Here is a 17,610-nt window from a genome sequence, read left to right on the forward strand (position 1 = left end):
TCGAGGTACCCAAACATCTCTTTGTTAGAGTACCGACATCTGTTAATGGCATCGTATCAGGGTCGGAAAAGATGTACAGTGTAACCTGTGCCTTAGCAACTACCTCTGTATATAGACCCTACCTTAGCAACCGCCTCTGTATATAGACCACCTGTCTAACAAGACCACATTCTTTGGGTCCTAAAATCATATTTTTCAACACAATTTCAACTTTTTATAAAGATCACTGGTGGACTTTGAAGACAATTTCCTTCTGTGTTCCTGTGATTGTCTCTATAGACAGGATGGAATAGATATCCAAAGCTGTATAAATGTTTCTGTCAGTACAGTATACCTACCTTAGTGACCACCTCTGTATAGAGACCACCTGGTTAATTTGACCACTTTCTTGGAGTCACAAATGGCCAATATCACAACAAACTATGACCTGTATATAAAGACCACTTAGCTCTATAGACCATATATTCATTGTTTCTTGGGTGGTCTGTATAGACAGGTTTGTCTTTATATTATCATTATGACTAGTTATGTCTTGAAAAGAAAACTTCAATCATTTGCTTTACTGAATATTTGGAACACGTGTCAATGTGGATAGTAGATTAGGAAGTGTTTTGAGGACGGACTGTGTATATCTTTGTGGTTATAGACAGTTAATCCACAGATATAATAGACTTACCAGCAGTCTACCATCTATCAGTGCTATGTATGTAAAACTCGCCTCTCAGCTGCAGTATTACTATGTCAAACATCATCAGATGTAACCAAAACGGTGGGGAAAATCATCAAAATTTTAGGTATTCCGCCATTTTTTCCCACCCAGAATTCCACCTGTCATAGCGACCCAGTCATACATCGGTGTCAACATGTGCCGATGTAACAAACAGGCATGTAGACTGTGGATGCTTCAGCGGATTCATTGTTCATAGAAACGGTGAGGATCCTGGAAAAGTCCTAAAGTTTAGGTGCCTTCACAAGATGTTAGAGAACTATTCTGTGCCAAGTACAGGGTATAAGTAAAACTTATTATACAATACGCTACATCATTCGTCAAACTACTTGCCTGTCTTAACAAAAGGACATTTATCCATCCTCCATGTTTTTATGTTGCTCATCAAATTTTATTCTAATTAAACTTTAAGTGGGTTTTAGAATGAGAAAAAAACTTTCTGAATTAGCAGGGTGCCCCTATATCACTAGCTGTCTTTGTGTACTTTAAAGTATTGGGGGAAGAACTCCGGAGCAGCTAGATCAAGAGCCACAAAATTCCTGATGTCATTTTTAATCAACATTACAAGGAAAACCGATAACTGAAAACAGCTGCAATTTGAAAATTAGAAAATTGCTAATTATTGTCTTGTAGTAGGATTTGAACTATGGAAGGTATATATGGATTGGAGCATGTTAGATCACCATGGTTACAAGATACCGTTTAATATATTAGGTCTAGTGGAAATCTCCAAAGTAGTTTCAAAGGTTACAGTTACGCCTACATTGAAATGTGACCAAAGTCTTTATTTCAAGTAAATGAAATTCTTTATCATAATTACGTTAACAGTAATCAAATGATGTTTGATGTCGACCCCCACCGTGAAATTGGCGGACATATTGTTTTATCACTGTTTGCCCTGGCCACATACTATTCTATAGGGGAGGGCAGGGTGATGGACGCTTGTTAGGGAATAACCCATTATATACATATAGGGGAAGGCACAACCATTTGTGAGGAATTTGTTTGGATTATAATATAATCTGTAGGATCCTTCATTATCCAATCATTCCACTACTTATTGCCTTATATTTAACTAGATATGACACTTCCCTGACAACCAGCGCCACTACTTATCAACAGAACCCCCTCCCCTCCCCCCTGGCCTATCCAGGCATGAGGCTGATGTAGCAAAATAAAAATCAAATTGAATCATTTACACCAAGTTCTATTTCTGTCAAAAACTTCAGCTTGTTTATTTTCAAATATTTCATATGATCCTGTACGATTTAAACTTAAACTGATATTTCTTCTCACAAAGAAGATATTTAGATAATTCAAAATTACCAAAAGTAAGATTATTAAATCAACAAATTTTGTTGTATTGTAATAGATATTTGGATGTTCTCATAATGACACTGTTCCTTTGTTAACTCCACTGAAGATTACACGCTCCCAGTTACCAGAATGTTGTCTATGCATTTTTGTGTCACATAAAGGAATTGTCCCTCATTCATTACCCTCGGGTGTTGGTAAGAAGGAATGGCCAGACCTGGTACCGACCTGACAGGAAACTCATGTTCTAGCCTGCTAGTCTTGGCAGAAACATCGTTCTTGTACCAGCCGGTGACCTCCCATGACCCCCTAACAAGTAGAATCCTGTAATTAAGTTTTATCTCAAACCTAACTCACTCCAACATTGCCCGCCATGACTGGTTCGCTTTCTTGTTTTGCTTGCTTGTTGACTTAAAAAACTTTCTTTTAATTTGGTGATGAGTGAAACGAGATCAATGTAAATGATGTTTGTATTTGTCATCGGAACAAACGATAAATCATCTGATTAAAAAAATAAGCCTGGAAATGTCGAGTCTATCAAAAACAAAAAATCTATTGGAGCTGAAGAACAAGACAAACTCAGAGCCTCATTTAAGTCATTATTCTGATAAGGATGCCGATTTAGAGGATTTTTGACAAGGAAGAATGTCTTGTTTTGCCTGGGGTTGGATCTACATGGTACATATATCTGTAGCTGTAACACAACAGAAATGGCAGGCAGTTGAAGGATTGAGCCTGTGTGAGAAGGTGTAGAAGGAATGACTAATGGCCGATATCTCAGATTTTTTTTAAGTCAGAGAGAATCTTTACACGACCCTATCTTATGTTTCCGAAATGTGGACCGATATTTTTGTAAAATTCCAAGCAGGTGGAAGTTGGATTTATAACTTTCATAGATGTTGTTTTGAAACAGAAATAGTTTTGATATCAAGATATTCTTGTTTAATGGAAGGGGAGATGGCTTCCTGTTGTTGTCCATAGAATTGGATGGTTAAAGATAAGTTCTCAGAAAACATCACTGATTGCCAATGTATCATGAAGGAAGATGTAGGGGGAAATGACTTTATAAAAAGGGATAGGTTTTAAAACCATTAATGTCATTAATCATATATATTATTCACATACTTCATATTAAAATAAATTATCAGGTTAGGTATATCTGATGCAGTCTAGCCCATTTGTCTTTACAGACAGATCCAATTTACTCAAGTATTTCATCAGTCTTAGTTGAATCTTGGACATAACCCGTTGAAAATGTGCATCGCAGACAATACCACTATTGTGCTTTCAGAAAAACTAAAAATTAAATTCTTGTTTTTCACCTTCTTTGTTGATAGCTAATGGAAGAAATCAATGAATGTATAATTGTATTGATTTCTGGTCTCACTCTTGGATCAGAGTGACCTCCCTTGATTGTTAGGCCTGTAACTTGTACCTTTGGCATTACTGACACAGAGAGATGAGATAGAGGAAGAAATAACTCGCTGCTTTGAACTGTATTTATAATTCATGTAGCAGCAATATTGGCCAAAGTCAGCACATCCTTGAGGTTCAGGTGGTAACAGACTTGAAACGCTCTTTTCGCATTAGCTGTGCCAATTTCAGCTAGGTCCCTTTTATGAGTTCAATGCCAAACCAGAATGAATTGCATTTCCAGCTTTACAAGTTTGTCTATAGCTGTAGTGTACCGTTTCATATTTGTATTGGAAAACATCGCCAGTCCCAGTGTGAGGGTGTTTATTATTTTTCGGATGATTGTCTCCCTTTATCTTGAGCTTATACTAACACCGGATGAAATTATAGTCGATATTCGGGTTCATGAACCTTGTTTTCACTTTCGACACATTTCATTGGCTATTGGTCCCTGATTGTTTACCCTCAAAAGAAAAGATGAGTTCAGAAAACTTATCAGAGTTTCTAAAATAAAACGGAAAATTCTTTAGCGGTTACTAATGTTTGAGATAAATCTCACAGCGAGATTTTCCGTAAACTGCTGCTGTTATTGTTAGTTTTTCACTGATGTGTGTTCAAAAAAGATAAATGTACATATCTTTATGATGTTCTATAAAACCTGTAAAAAACGTTGAACACGTTACAGAATACATGAACGCTAAACCCCTACTGTTTGGTTTACATGATTCTAGTTTAATGTAGGACACGAGATAAAGTTCTGATCACATTTCAACCAGGATGATACAAGGTCCTAATGCTCTCTGGACCAGCAGGAGCCATTGCAAGGTCTTAAAGATACTTCAGAGCGGGCTTTAGGTTTCATGATTGGTTTTTGATATTCGTCTGAAGTGAAAAGAACTATTTCTAATAGCACATTAAATTCTTCAAGATTTTCTATTTTAGAAGGTGGAACTTGGTAAACTGTGTTATCAATGTACAGATTGACATATGTTTTGTTGGCTATTACTACTGTTCAATGTCTTGGTGGATGTCAATGAGTTGCACATTGGGACAGACAGTGTTGAATATCAAGAAAAAAGCACCCCTGGTATAAAATACTGACCAGGTATTTAAGCATATGTTGAGATCTCAGATCTTACAGGTATGGTGTCACTTCCTTACTTACTTGGCCCAAGCCTCCGTTCCACCAAAGAAAAGAACTTTATACAAATTCTCATGGGTGTATTGTTTTGCTGTTTTGTAGAAAGATAACCAAAGTTTAATTTAATAACAATTACTCCTCTAAAATATACAGATACCACACATAGTGTATTTAGACCACCCAGGAAAGATCCTACACTAAATGTAAATACAGGTTTTCCTCATAAGTGGAAGTTTTGTTTTTCGCTACATTGGTGATTATAAGTGTATTTGGAGTCTGTTATCAGAAAACATATAGTTGTGTGTCCTAATTGACTGTGTATCCACACAGATATATATCACACCTATTAATCACCTGTGTTAAAGATCAAACTGAACAATGACCGATGTCCCCCTCCCCAACCTCCACCCCCTCACTGATGTCCCCCTCCCCAACCTCCACCCCCTTGCTGATGTCCTTCTCCCCACCCTACCCCCTCTCGCTGCATGTCCGTACTTTGGACAGGTGGAACACATTCTACCATCCTATACTAAATCTCTTGAATGTTTGTAGATTTGCCATATCAACAAATACTCCTAGGAATGTTTTGATGGTGTTTCCCCTAATACATAGGAGATCTGGCAGAAAATTGAATGTTTATGTACCAAACATTTCAATATTTTTTGTGTTCCTGTAAATAAACTTCATGCCAATGTTCCCTGAGTTTATTAACCTCAGGTTAGCTCTGCCTTTTAATTGTATTTATTTTATTTCTCACTGTTTTTATTTACACTGAGGACTTACATAGATTTGATGTTATCCTCTCGTCTCTTTACCAAAGTTTAATTGTGAAAGACATTTGGCTTGCTCCACAAATATCAAAATGTTATGAATGTTATGACTGTAGTAAAGGTAGAAATAGAAAAGTCTCAATCATCTGTAAAACCATCTTAACAATGCCTCTTCTTTATATTTTACAGCACCTGGAACCCCGCCCCGAAATCTCCACGGCCGACCGATCAGTACCACCACGGTCATCGTCGAGTGGCAGCCTCCTGAAAAACCCAATGGAATCATCAAGGTTTCTTTACACATCCAATAATACATTACATAAAAGTATAGTAGCAAAAGTCAGATATGAAAACCCAAACATACTTCAGGATTTCTTCGAAACGTTTCTTGTATAACAATGTTCTCCTAATGTCCTTATGTGACCTACTTATTGACCTTTATAACTTTATAACCTCTAAATGGTTTTATATGACCCATTTATTGACCTGCATCCTATAAAAGTCTTTTGCACCGATGACTTACTTATGGCTTACTTACAATATATGTGACCTATTTATGACTGTGACCTATTTATTGACCTACTTGTAACTTATCTGACCTATCAAAGACTTTGTTCATCGCTTACTTATAAACTATGTGACCTATTTCTGACTTTTATTCTCGTTTGTCTTGAATACCTCTATTCACTTCGTGTGTGACCTACTTTACCTGACCTATTGTATTTGACATTATGCTTCAGAGGATTATATATGAGAGAGCTTAGTGTCTAATGATATTTGACTGGTGTGTGCTATGATGGTAGGGGTATTTGTATCTGATTGCATGCGAGATATCAGATGACAGACATGAAAGCAGCTCACATGGCAATTCACCTGATGAGTATAGAATGACGCTTTAGTGTCGCTTTCGGAAAAAAAATATAATAAAAAAACAAGCTATTGATGATATATGATTTAATTAAAACTAATCACTAATTACAACTGTTTATATTGATTATTGTTTATTGTTTAATTAATGTTTTTGAAAATAGTAGAAATAAGGATTTGATGGAATCAAGATTGTTTATAGTAAAATTGGCTTCATGAGACATTGCTTATTTATCGAAAACATTAGTATACCGTTGAATTCTGCAACCTGGTAGTTGAAAATCTTAATGCAGTAAAACTATAATATGAATTTAATTCTCATATGAACTATTATTTTTCCTTCCGACACAGGGCTATAAGATATTCTATACACTTGAGGCAACTATGCCGATTATCCTGTGGGAGCGTCATATTGTCAACTCTAACGACCGCGTGGCAACCATTGAGAACCTGAAGCCGAATGTCACGTACCATATGTGTATCCTGGCGTACTCCAGCAAGGGGGAAGGACCCTTATCAAATGTCATACAGGTCATGACGCGTCAAGGAGGTAGGCGCCCCCTTCCCACCACTGTCCAACACCACCCAATAGTGCTATGCTCCGGAGGGTACAGAATGCTAATGTACCCTCGTTAGAAAATAAGTTTTTTCCCTTGTCATCTCGAAGACACCATGTCACAAACATGGGCTGGTGTTATTGTGTGAATGGATGGTCTTGACATAGCACACCTCCGTTTGTATTCGCAGACTCCGTATGTTTTGCTCGAGGTTTTGATAACCAACTGCATGAAAGTCTGAGAGCATGCCTATATAAGGACTTTGTTAGAATGATACTGGATGGTGCCCCTATCTTCACTCACTCAAACGAAGACACAACACTCACGTGTCTCTCGTCAAATATCGAGCCGCATGACAGTGACTTTCTCTGTATTGTTTTTTTTTATCAGATATACTATGTTGCTGATAATTATCTGTCAATTGAGAGGTTTTGGGGCATGCGGTTTTGAGACTGGCAGTATTAAAAAATGCCATGCTATTTTTTTTTTTTCAATGATATTGTATATTTGACTGAATGCATTGGGAATGGATAAAAGATCAGTTTTGTATTTCCCCCCATATGTAGATTGACACACATACAGCCCACTACATATATCATAAAACCATTTACCATAAAACAAACATTACATATAAATTGTTTTAGGCTACGAATATAACAAATTTAAGTTTTTATATCATACAATCATTTGAAGCCCAACTCTTCACCCTGTGAAACACCAAATTACATTATTTTATGTTCTATAATAATGTTCCACTTGAATTAAAAAAAAAAATTTTTTTTTTGCTTAAGATATATGTACCCCGGTTTATAACAAAAAAAATGAAGTTCAAAAGATGCAAAATAAATTCATTAAAAACAAAAAGTTGAAAAAGAGAATGCAAAATAAATCTATTTAAAACAAAAAGTTTAAAAAGTGAAAATATATTATGCATGAAACATCTTAATCACTGACACATACCTGGTATACAAGTCTATTCACCTGTATATATCAGATATCTACGACGTGTTGTTTATACCAAACACGTTGTTTATAACATACGCTCCTATTACCAACAACAACACCAGTGTATGCATTATCACTGAATGATATCACGGCTGTCACATCACGTACTACAAACTGGGTTTGGTGGAATGAACTCTTTTACCTAGGACCTAGGAGAAATTTTAAAACTGAAAATCAAATCTGGCGATAGCAAAAAGGGGCAAATATACATATTCTAAAGTTTTGGATAGTGTTGACATATTAACACAGAAAAAAAATGATTATCTTGAATGGGTAATGTTGAGGGAACAAATCAAGTTATCTGAATGTTCTGTGTAAGTGCACTTGGACATTTATAGTTTGGAATTAGTTTAGGATTTTAATCAAATTAACAAATTAATCACAAGTTAAAGTTATTCAAGATACGCTTGGGGTTCGTTTGAGGTGTATCAAAAGCTTCAAACTCAAACAAAAAGTTTCTTAAAGTTTGTCTGGTAAAATCTTAATTTGTCCATAGAATATCCACCAAACCTAGGTTAATTTGTATGCCTAGGGAATTGAATGCATTTGAAAGGGTCCATAGAGGCCTTGGTTTTAGTCTTCAGGACCCAACTGTGGAAAAGCTTGATGAAAATGGCCACAATTGATATACGGCCTCCTGTACACAGAGTTATCTCCCCTTACACTAGAGTTGTCTGCTCTTTGTCTTTCTCTCTCTGTGTATTAATAAAGGAACAAAACCTGTTTTTTCTGTAACCTTTCAAGCTCTGTTTAACAGTAGCTAATGTTTAGTGTTGCTTTCAGTAAGAAATTGGATTGTTTATCTTTAGTAGTGTCAGGAACAATTGTTTTCGAAATAGTTATTTAACTTTAGTAAAATCTTTTTTGACTAGAGTTGTCTATCTTGTGTTAGCAAATAGAAATCATGTATTTTATTGGAAACTTTTCTGAAATATTATTTTGCTGATCTTCAAAGCTTTTATTCCAAAACATGAAAATTTGAGTAATTTCAATTGATTTATGTGACTGAATAATGAGTTCACACTGGTAATGACATGTGCTTGTGATGCGCTTCACACACATGCCATTCATGATGTAGCTGCGAAACGCATAGCCCAAACCTGCTGCGCATTATGAAATGTTGCCACTGCGTACTGCGAGTGCGCCTATGCTCAAGCTTTTCCACAAGTGGGTGTGTGCATTGCATCCTTAACACTGTAGAATATACGTACGCTAGACCCTGTAGCTATATATAGCCTGCCGCTGGGAGATGCTGCAGACGTCCATGTGGTAGTAGAGTCATGTGACTGCCTGTACCCCGATTATTTTGATTGCGTTCTTGAATGTGTTATTTGATGTGTTTGACAAATTCTGTGTTCGATCCTTCCAGCGCATAAATATTCTACTAGTTTTTCCGGTAAGTTCGAGCCATAAAGCTATGGCACGCTCAATCTTGTATCTCCAGTGTTCTTCGGAGTTGTGTTCAATATTTTTCTCCAAAAAAATTTTTGTTTTTATTCTGAAAATTTCATTGGTGTCATTTTCTGCATGTTTCCATTTCTGATTCTGAATTTCATATATATACAATGCCAAGTTTTAACTCCTTTTTGAATCTCTAAATATATACCATTGTCATTTCTTCCGTTACATTTCAAAGCTTCAATTTCATGCTAATGTTATTTTTCCAGGCAGTTATTTTTTAAAAGCAGAATCAAAAAAAAATTTATCATAAAACAAAAGAAGAAAAAAAAGGAATTTTTTCATTGTTTTTCCCCTTCTGATATTTTGTCGAGATTCCCTTTTGGTAAGATCACATATAAAGTGAAGAGTTTGACTCGAAGAGAATCCACCGATAACGGACCAGTGTAGGTCTGAACAAGAAAAGACGACTCCGCATCTGCTCGCTGCCTGCGATTGTTGTGTTTATGATTGCATATGTTATTCAACCCCGCGCATAATCTCACAGCACACGCCTCTCTTACTGTAGCAAAGCATGACGTAGCATCATTTTTCGTAGTTCGTAAACTGCTCTGCATCCTAATGCGCGTCTCTTTACCTTTTCTTTACGTTCACCTTGTCACCTGCTCATTGTTTAATGATAATTCAATTTGTACATATTTCATCAAAATTTTCTTCCAACTAATATATTGATGTATACATTTGTATATGAATAGATGAATATATGTATATATACCTATTAAGAATAATTGATCATTTCATTTGAAATGTTTTCATTTTGTCATGCATTCCTATATATCGCCAATATTTTCAGTGACAAAGGTTGAATAATCTTATCCAACGAAGTATTTCAATGAAAATTCTATTTAATGCTTTTAAATTGTATGTTGAAATTTTTTAGAATAATTACACTTTAGAAAACCATGACTGTTTATAATCCATTGGGACAATCTCGTTAAATAATTCAGCGTAATTTGCACTGTAGTTTCAAAGAGAAGATAACTGCATCAACTGTTTATTGTGAAACACAAAGCGAAAAGCGCTAGCGATTGTTTATTATATTAGAACAAAGTTATGGCTGTTTGTGTTCACCATTGATTATTGCTGAAGATACTATAGTCTGTATGATAAATGTGCCACAGGGATGTATAAGACTATAGTCTGTATCAGAATTCACTGAGTAGTCACGTTTGATTGCTGGTCACTGGTGCAAAGTTGTTCTAACATGTTGCTCATTTAGCGTGATTTTTCTTTTTTCCTACACTGCCCTGGGTACAGAGATTGTAGGTGAGATGTCATTCATAATGATAGACTCTTTTGTTTATTTTTCCCTTCTTGATTTCATTGTATATTTCAGCACACAAGAGTTTTTTATGTGTATTTTGTGAGGAACTATCAATTGTGTACTATGTATTTCATCTTTTCTGGAACAAATTTAGGATGTAAACCCAAAAAGATGTGAGATCCACCATGTGCATGCATCTTAAATGATCTGGTTGTTGTGTTTTTGTGAGAGCAGAAACATCAAGATATCTCCCTATTAGAACAAATAGACTGTTCCTATCATAAGGAAGAGTCTATCTTATTTAAAAAGGTAAAAGAAAAATTGATAAGTAATATTTTCCGCTTAAATTTATTTCAGGGGATAGCATGGGTAAGAAAATACTTGATTTGTGTCTTGAACTTAAAATAACTTGTCATGAAATTAGTTGAATATTAATTGAACAAAGAATGTGGATTTTTTCATGATCAATGACACTGAAATCAGTGCATGATAATTTACATTAATTTTTCCGTGATTTTCTATTGTTGCCTGTTTAGGGTTTCTGTTTTGGAATGATTGGCTATTAGGACAATAGATTGCATTGTTCTAATTGGCATGGTAACTGTTTAACAATTTCAGATATAAACTGTGTGTCACTAAGACTTTCTTTAGAGTTAGATTGGCAGATTTTACTACTAATTTCATCAAAAATCATTTTCTTTTTCATCATTCATTATTTTAGGTGTGAAAAAAAATCAAGATATGAAATCTGTATCATCAGAAATAGAAACTCCTCAGATGTTTTACAATGTATAGCTTTTAAATTCAATAAATTATTTTAGATTCAATAAATCACAATTTCCATTATCGGCATTGTCTTTCGAAGAAAAGACTCATCGTCCCTTTCATGTGCCCTTTCTTGCTATAAAGAGGCAAACAGTATTGTCTTTAGGTATACCAATGGGCCATAGGTGGCTCCACCTTTGGGTAACTAGTTTGAATCTCATGTGAGGCAGTCTTGAGGTACTGTCTACTGGTCAATGTTTTTTCTCCACCATCTAAACCTTGCACATCCTTAAATGACCCTAGCTGTTTGGACGTTAAATGAATAGATCCAAAATAATAGTCTCAGAGAAATTGGCAATAATATAAAGCCTTGCAAGTGGTAAACAAAATAAGTAGTTAAGTCTGGAGTTTATCATCATATAATATAAGGTTATTATGTCTTGTAGAGATTTCCAGAGAACGCCTTCAAACTTTCATTTTAATTTGTTGTTTTGAATATAAAGTCATGTCAATGTTTGAATGCTCTCATAACAACACTTTGTGATACAGCTTATTTAAGATGCAGAAGCAAATTTCAGTGGTTGTAAATTCTTTTGAAACTTTCATCATCCTTTCTGTGAATGCATAACATTTCTTATAGATGTCATGGTATTTGATTGCTGTCATGACTCATTTACTTTTAACAAATGTGATATTTTCTTTATTTAAGTTCATTGAAAGAAAACATTTTAGCGAGAGAGAGAAAAAAGCAAAAAATTACAAAGAAAATATCTGCACATCTATTATTGCTATAATATTATCAAAGAGTGTTTTTATTTTGTTCCTGATTTTTGTTTTTTATTTTATTTTTTGTTTAATTCATGTTCAAACTGATCATGAAGCATCAATCAGTGTTCTAGTTTGTTTGATATTAATTAACAAAATTTTTGATTGATTGCAATAAAACTTTAAATTAAGTTCAGTATATATTTTTTGAGTGATTTTCAATAGAAATTGTTTTTATTTATTGTTGCTTTTTTTCTTGTTATCTACTTAAATCTGAAGTGTGTTGTTGATTGCTTGACCAAAAAAGAAATCAAACAAAAAAAGTCTTTAAATTTCTCAGATTTTATTATAAATATCAGCTCTACCATATCATATTTCAAAAAACATTAGTGCATATCCTTTCCAAATTGATTTTGGCTTTCGTAATGCAATAGTTTTGTGAAATGTGGAACCACTCATCAATTTTCTAATTGTTTTTATTTGGTCAAAAATGTTTTTTTCAATTTTTGGAATAACCAAATATGGGTGATAACTTAATCAATTCCATGAGAAATTTTGAGGATTTTTTTTAAATGAAAATATCTTGATGTTTAATAAAAAATTTAATTTGTGAACAAATAGATTTACCTGATAGGAAGATCTAGCCAGCATGCTGAAGACTCCTAACTGGGCTGTGCATGATCAATTGTTGTGTTTCCATGGTTACAAAACCATCGGAAATCACAAAATCTCATGCTTTTGAATTAAAGTTGGAATTCCCATAATTTAATGCAAGTCTGAAATGTCTAAATTTTGAACTGCAACAAAACAGAAATTAAATAAACTTCAAAATAAAAAAAAGAATGAAAAATATCTGTATTTTGATATTTTTGAAATCATTTGAGTCAAAACTATGTTTATCATTCCATATGATAAAACCAGGAATTTCTTCAGATTTTGAAAAATTGTGGCATATCCATCTTTAATCTTCTATGAATTTGTACGATAGATTCTATTGGTTTATACTAAGTGACCAAGCCTTTTGGTCTCTATGGTAACACTTGCTTTTGTGATTACCAAGAAAAGTAATTACTTCAGATGTGTTATGAAATCTTACAAAATGTCAATTTATTGTATAATGCGTGCTCGCCCCACCCTGTGCGTTCTGCGGGCGCAATACTGTTGCTACAAATGCAGGTGCGATGGGCTACGCTAACACTGCACGGCGTCTTTCATGGCCGTACCTAAATGAAGGCTTACAGCCTTGGGGCCATTATCTCAACTGCAGGATGCCAAATGCATCAATTTTTCTGTTTGATCATCAGAATATATAGCAGTATTTACATGTCGAGAGTAACAACATTTAAAACTTGTCAGTTTTATAATCTCATTTAAAAATTAATGATATGACTCCTGAGAATTCTGTATGTATAATTCTATTTATTTGGAGAACCCTTAAGTTTAAATAGAAGAGTTTTAGAAACATTTTTATCTATTAGGAATGATAGAAAATATTAAGCAATAAATATTTTCATATTTTGCTGTTATTTTATGAGCGTTTATTGACTGTTGTTTTTGTTTTCATTTGACAGTGCCACTCCAACCCAAAAATTTGCATGCCGTCGCAACGTCGCCAAATATCATTGAGGTGACTTGGGACCCCCCAGAGAACCAACAAAGCGTTATAAGTTACAAGTTGTACTTTAACGACTCGTACCGTCACCAGAGCGCACATATCAGAATAGACCCACCTGTGTCACGATTTCAACTGACCGACCTCACCCCTAACACTTTATACCACATCCAAGTATCTGCCATGTCGGAGAAAGGCGAGGGCGCCCACACGCCGACGGTCCAGGTGCAAACTCGCCAATTTGGTATGTGTTCTTTTAAAACTTCTCCTTTTCAAAATTATGTTTTCAATGGTAAATTCCTTCTTTTTAATATCGGTATTTCTCCTCTTACATGTTATTGTATTTGTATTTATGTGTGTGTATATATCTTAGTCGTCATAATTAATTTCTGCTTCATTTTATTTCTTGTGATAAAAAAAAAGATGTCAACCTTGATTATGAGAAAACTTTTGATGTGAATTTGTTTCCCTGATTTTGTAATGTGACGTGAAGTGACGTTTGACATAGTTGTTCACTTACTTCTTCTACACTGATTCTTTCTCTCTCTCTCTGAGTTTTTCCTCCCACTTGAGGCAGTGTTTTTGTGAGTCGTTTTTTTCCAGTGATATTTACAAGTTGTTGTTTTTGCTTTTTGTTTATCACAACGAGAAATGTGACCTTTGAATATATATTTATTGAATACATGTATTTTCTCCTCTCTTTTTCCTGCTGCTAATTTCTTTAATGTATTTTTTTTAAATAAAAAATTGATATCTATTAAAACTTGTCATGTTTGGGAAATGGCATCTTCAGGTTCAGGCAAGCACAAGCCCTTCGGTAAGTCGACAATACAAAACTTCATTTCAAATTTTTCTTTCACAGCCAGCATAGACATTTTTTCTGTCTTATCATGTCCATCAAGTCCCTCCCAACCAACCCCCTCGACCTGAACTTCAACATTAGCGAGTAAAAAGCCAATGTTTCCCAGAACCTTTTATCCAACGTCCTGACCAAATATACCCATTTTATGGTGTTGTGGTATTTAAGTAAAGATACCCAAAGTTGTAGGTCTATGACGAATGTGCTTTGTAAAACACTGAAGATGTTAAGGAGCTTGTTTATTTTTCCCTCAAAGTTTTGGGCCAATTTGTTGGTGGTTGGGGATACATGTCGTACGCATAGCTTACACATGCACAGCGGTGCTTGACCGCGAACATAATAAAGTTCTTACTAATCTGCTGGTTGTTTTTTTTCTTTTTATACCAACCATCACCTCAATAATTCACAACCTGTGTGGGTTTTCACCGTGAAATCACTCTCCATGTTCACCTTTAAGGCTGATGTTTTCTTTGTTTTTGGTTGTGATCACAACTCTGTATCATTATTATCTATTTCTTTAATGATTTCTTTATAGTCGGTGAATTTATTTGCCATTTCACTGTAGATATAACTTAATCACTATCTCTGTTGCTATAGGCAGTGTAATCAGATTCTCCTTGCTTTGTTGGTTTTCTATTGTGATATTGTTTCTGGTTCTTCATCATATATATCAATATCTTTGTTTGCTTTCTGTTCTTCATATATTACTTATGATTTATGCGACCTTTGACCTGGTAGACTGACAAGCTATAATGTAGTATATTTTCTAACTTATATAGAGAGAGACTGTTTTAGCTTGAGATATTAAGCAAATAACAGACGTCAAAATTGTGTACTTTTCCGAAACAGATTTTGAAATTATATGTATTCACCAATACAAGGACAAGATTCTTACAATTTACAATTAACAACGACCTTAATTACCTAATTTGGACAGACTTAGTCATTGGATAATTAAGACTTAATTGACATCTTTGGGAAATTTGACAGCCTCTTGACCAGACCAACTTGTGATCATGAATTTTCATTGCTTTATTCACATGGACTATTTAAGTTAAACCATATCATGTTTTCATATTGATTGATTTGAATCACTTTGATCACAAATTTCATTGATTATTTTATCAATTATGATTTGTATCATCACTAGAAATCATTGATTATTGTTTTGATTGTGAGTGTAATTCGTATCTTCTGTTAGCTTTCCTTGTCCTAAAGGCCAAGTGAATTAATTCTTGGTGTGAAGTCCGTCGTCAATATTACCTTACCCTGAATATCATTGAATTTAAGGCTCTTATTTTGAAATATTCAATAAGATCTAGTAATTTAGTTCAAAATTTCAGATAAAAAGTATTGTTATGGCTTTTACTAAGTGCTTTGTTGATCATAAAGAGAGAAAAAAAATCTCTTTAAAATGGAATAATTTTGTGAGCTATTCTGACCCAATGGACCTTTTATTCTGATAGGTTTTGATTTTGTACTTGTGTGTAAATGCTTTGACAAGATCTGTGAAACCTTCTGAATTGTCAGGAATGTCAACGTTAAAACGATTATGTCACTCAATTATCAAGTGTGGAATATCTATTGATGCTGCTTCATATACAAAAAATATGTAGCGTCAAAAATACTGTATTGGAGCATATAGCATAGTATAGGTCCATTTCATACCAGCATAAATATTCGGTATGGTTTCACAGAGATTGTTATTAGCAATAGGGATGTCAACAGAAATTCAAATATTAGAATATTCGTTCGGTAGGTTTGTAGTCAAAAAGCAGATAAAATCCATTAATTAAGTATTTTCAAAGTGCCTAAAATGTTAAGCGATTTGATTCGACAGTTAGGTAAGTATGATTGCATGTATTTAGAAAAAAGGTGCCCAAGTTAATCAGTACTCAAATTCGATCTGACATTTTCATAACCAGTCACAGATTCAAAACATCATTAAATTTATGACTTCAAAGTTCATGTCTGTTTAATATGGAATTTTGAACACGGTTACTTTAGAATGAGAACTCTTTCGGTTCGTACCTACCGGTTATCGGCTGTAATATTTATATCAGAACGATTAATGAAGCACATATGCAAATCATTGTGTGTATGATGTATAATCTCCATATAATATCAAAAAATGAAACAAAAAACCTTATATGTATGTCAGACTGACTTCGTCTTCTTTTGATAATTTTTGGAGTCGCTTTCCATAATTAAAATTATAAACCAGCCGAATATTCCAATAGTGAATTTCTTCAAATTGACATCCCTAATTAAGAATAAACAACATGCATCATTGTAGGCTGATAGGCAAAAATGGGGGCAGAATTGGATCTAGATTGGGGAATCGTTCACAGGACAAAAGTTTGTCTTTGGTGCTAGAAAAGGAAGAGACTATGGCTTTATTTATAGTAGATCACATATTTATATCTTCACTGTCTAGTCGTACACTGTGTTTAATCATTTGAATCATGGATCAATTTATTTTAATCATTCGTTATGTTACCACGGAAAACAGACTCCAGGTGTCCAATAGTCAATAGGTACAGATAAAAACATTGTTTTTAATGTGCCCTTAAAGTAATCCCTTTAGAGAATGTCATCAATTTGAAATTCACTTGACACATTCTTAATGTCTCAAAATTTGGTCTAAAATCATATTTTCTGTTCTGTTTTGATGATATTTGTCTTGCTATGGTCACTGGAGTCGGTTTTTGGAGCTTTCAACAAGTATTATACACATCACGTCTTTTTCTCCTAGTGGAAGGGAATCATGTTGAATTTTTAGCAAAGTTATCTTGAACTTCAACCTCCAGGCTAAATATGTTTAGTATTTCTACCATCCAGTAGCCTGATCTGGCCTGTAGAATAACAGAAACTTAATCTAGGGAAACAAAAGAACAATAGAATCATCACTGTATTTTCTGTAAAAGAATCTTTTATAATATATAACGGATAGATCAATGAATCAATAGTTGTCCTAGAGTTGCATGGAACAAAAGGACAAGAAAAGGGGAATGATCCATTGTCAGATCAATCAAAAATGTGTGTATGGTCAAAAATGGTAGAATTTAATCCTTTACTACCATAATTTAGGAA

The 17,610-nt window shown here is 34.3% G+C and overlaps 1 protein-coding gene across 1 annotated transcript in view; it reads left to right on the plus strand.

Moving 5' to 3' along the window:
• Nucleotides 1-17,610, plus strand: part of LOC138326158 (receptor-type tyrosine-protein phosphatase delta-like) — a 166,093-nt gene that overhangs the window by 122,187 nt on the left and 26,296 nt on the right. The window contains exons 9-12 of the mRNA XM_069272286.1: nucleotides 5,555-5,655; nucleotides 6,584-6,782; nucleotides 10,874-10,885; nucleotides 13,618-13,902. Coding sequence (XP_069128387.1) covers nucleotides 5,555-5,655; nucleotides 6,584-6,782; nucleotides 10,874-10,885; nucleotides 13,618-13,902 — 597 coding nt within the window. The remainder of the gene's footprint in view (nucleotides 1-5,554; nucleotides 5,656-6,583; nucleotides 6,783-10,873; nucleotides 10,886-13,617; nucleotides 13,903-17,610) is intronic.

Source organism: Argopecten irradians, chromosome 6, assembly GCF_041381155.1.
Source record: "Argopecten irradians isolate NY chromosome 6, Ai_NY, whole genome shotgun sequence".
Taxonomy (NCBI): domain Eukaryota; kingdom Metazoa; phylum Mollusca; class Bivalvia; order Pectinida; family Pectinidae; genus Argopecten; species Argopecten irradians.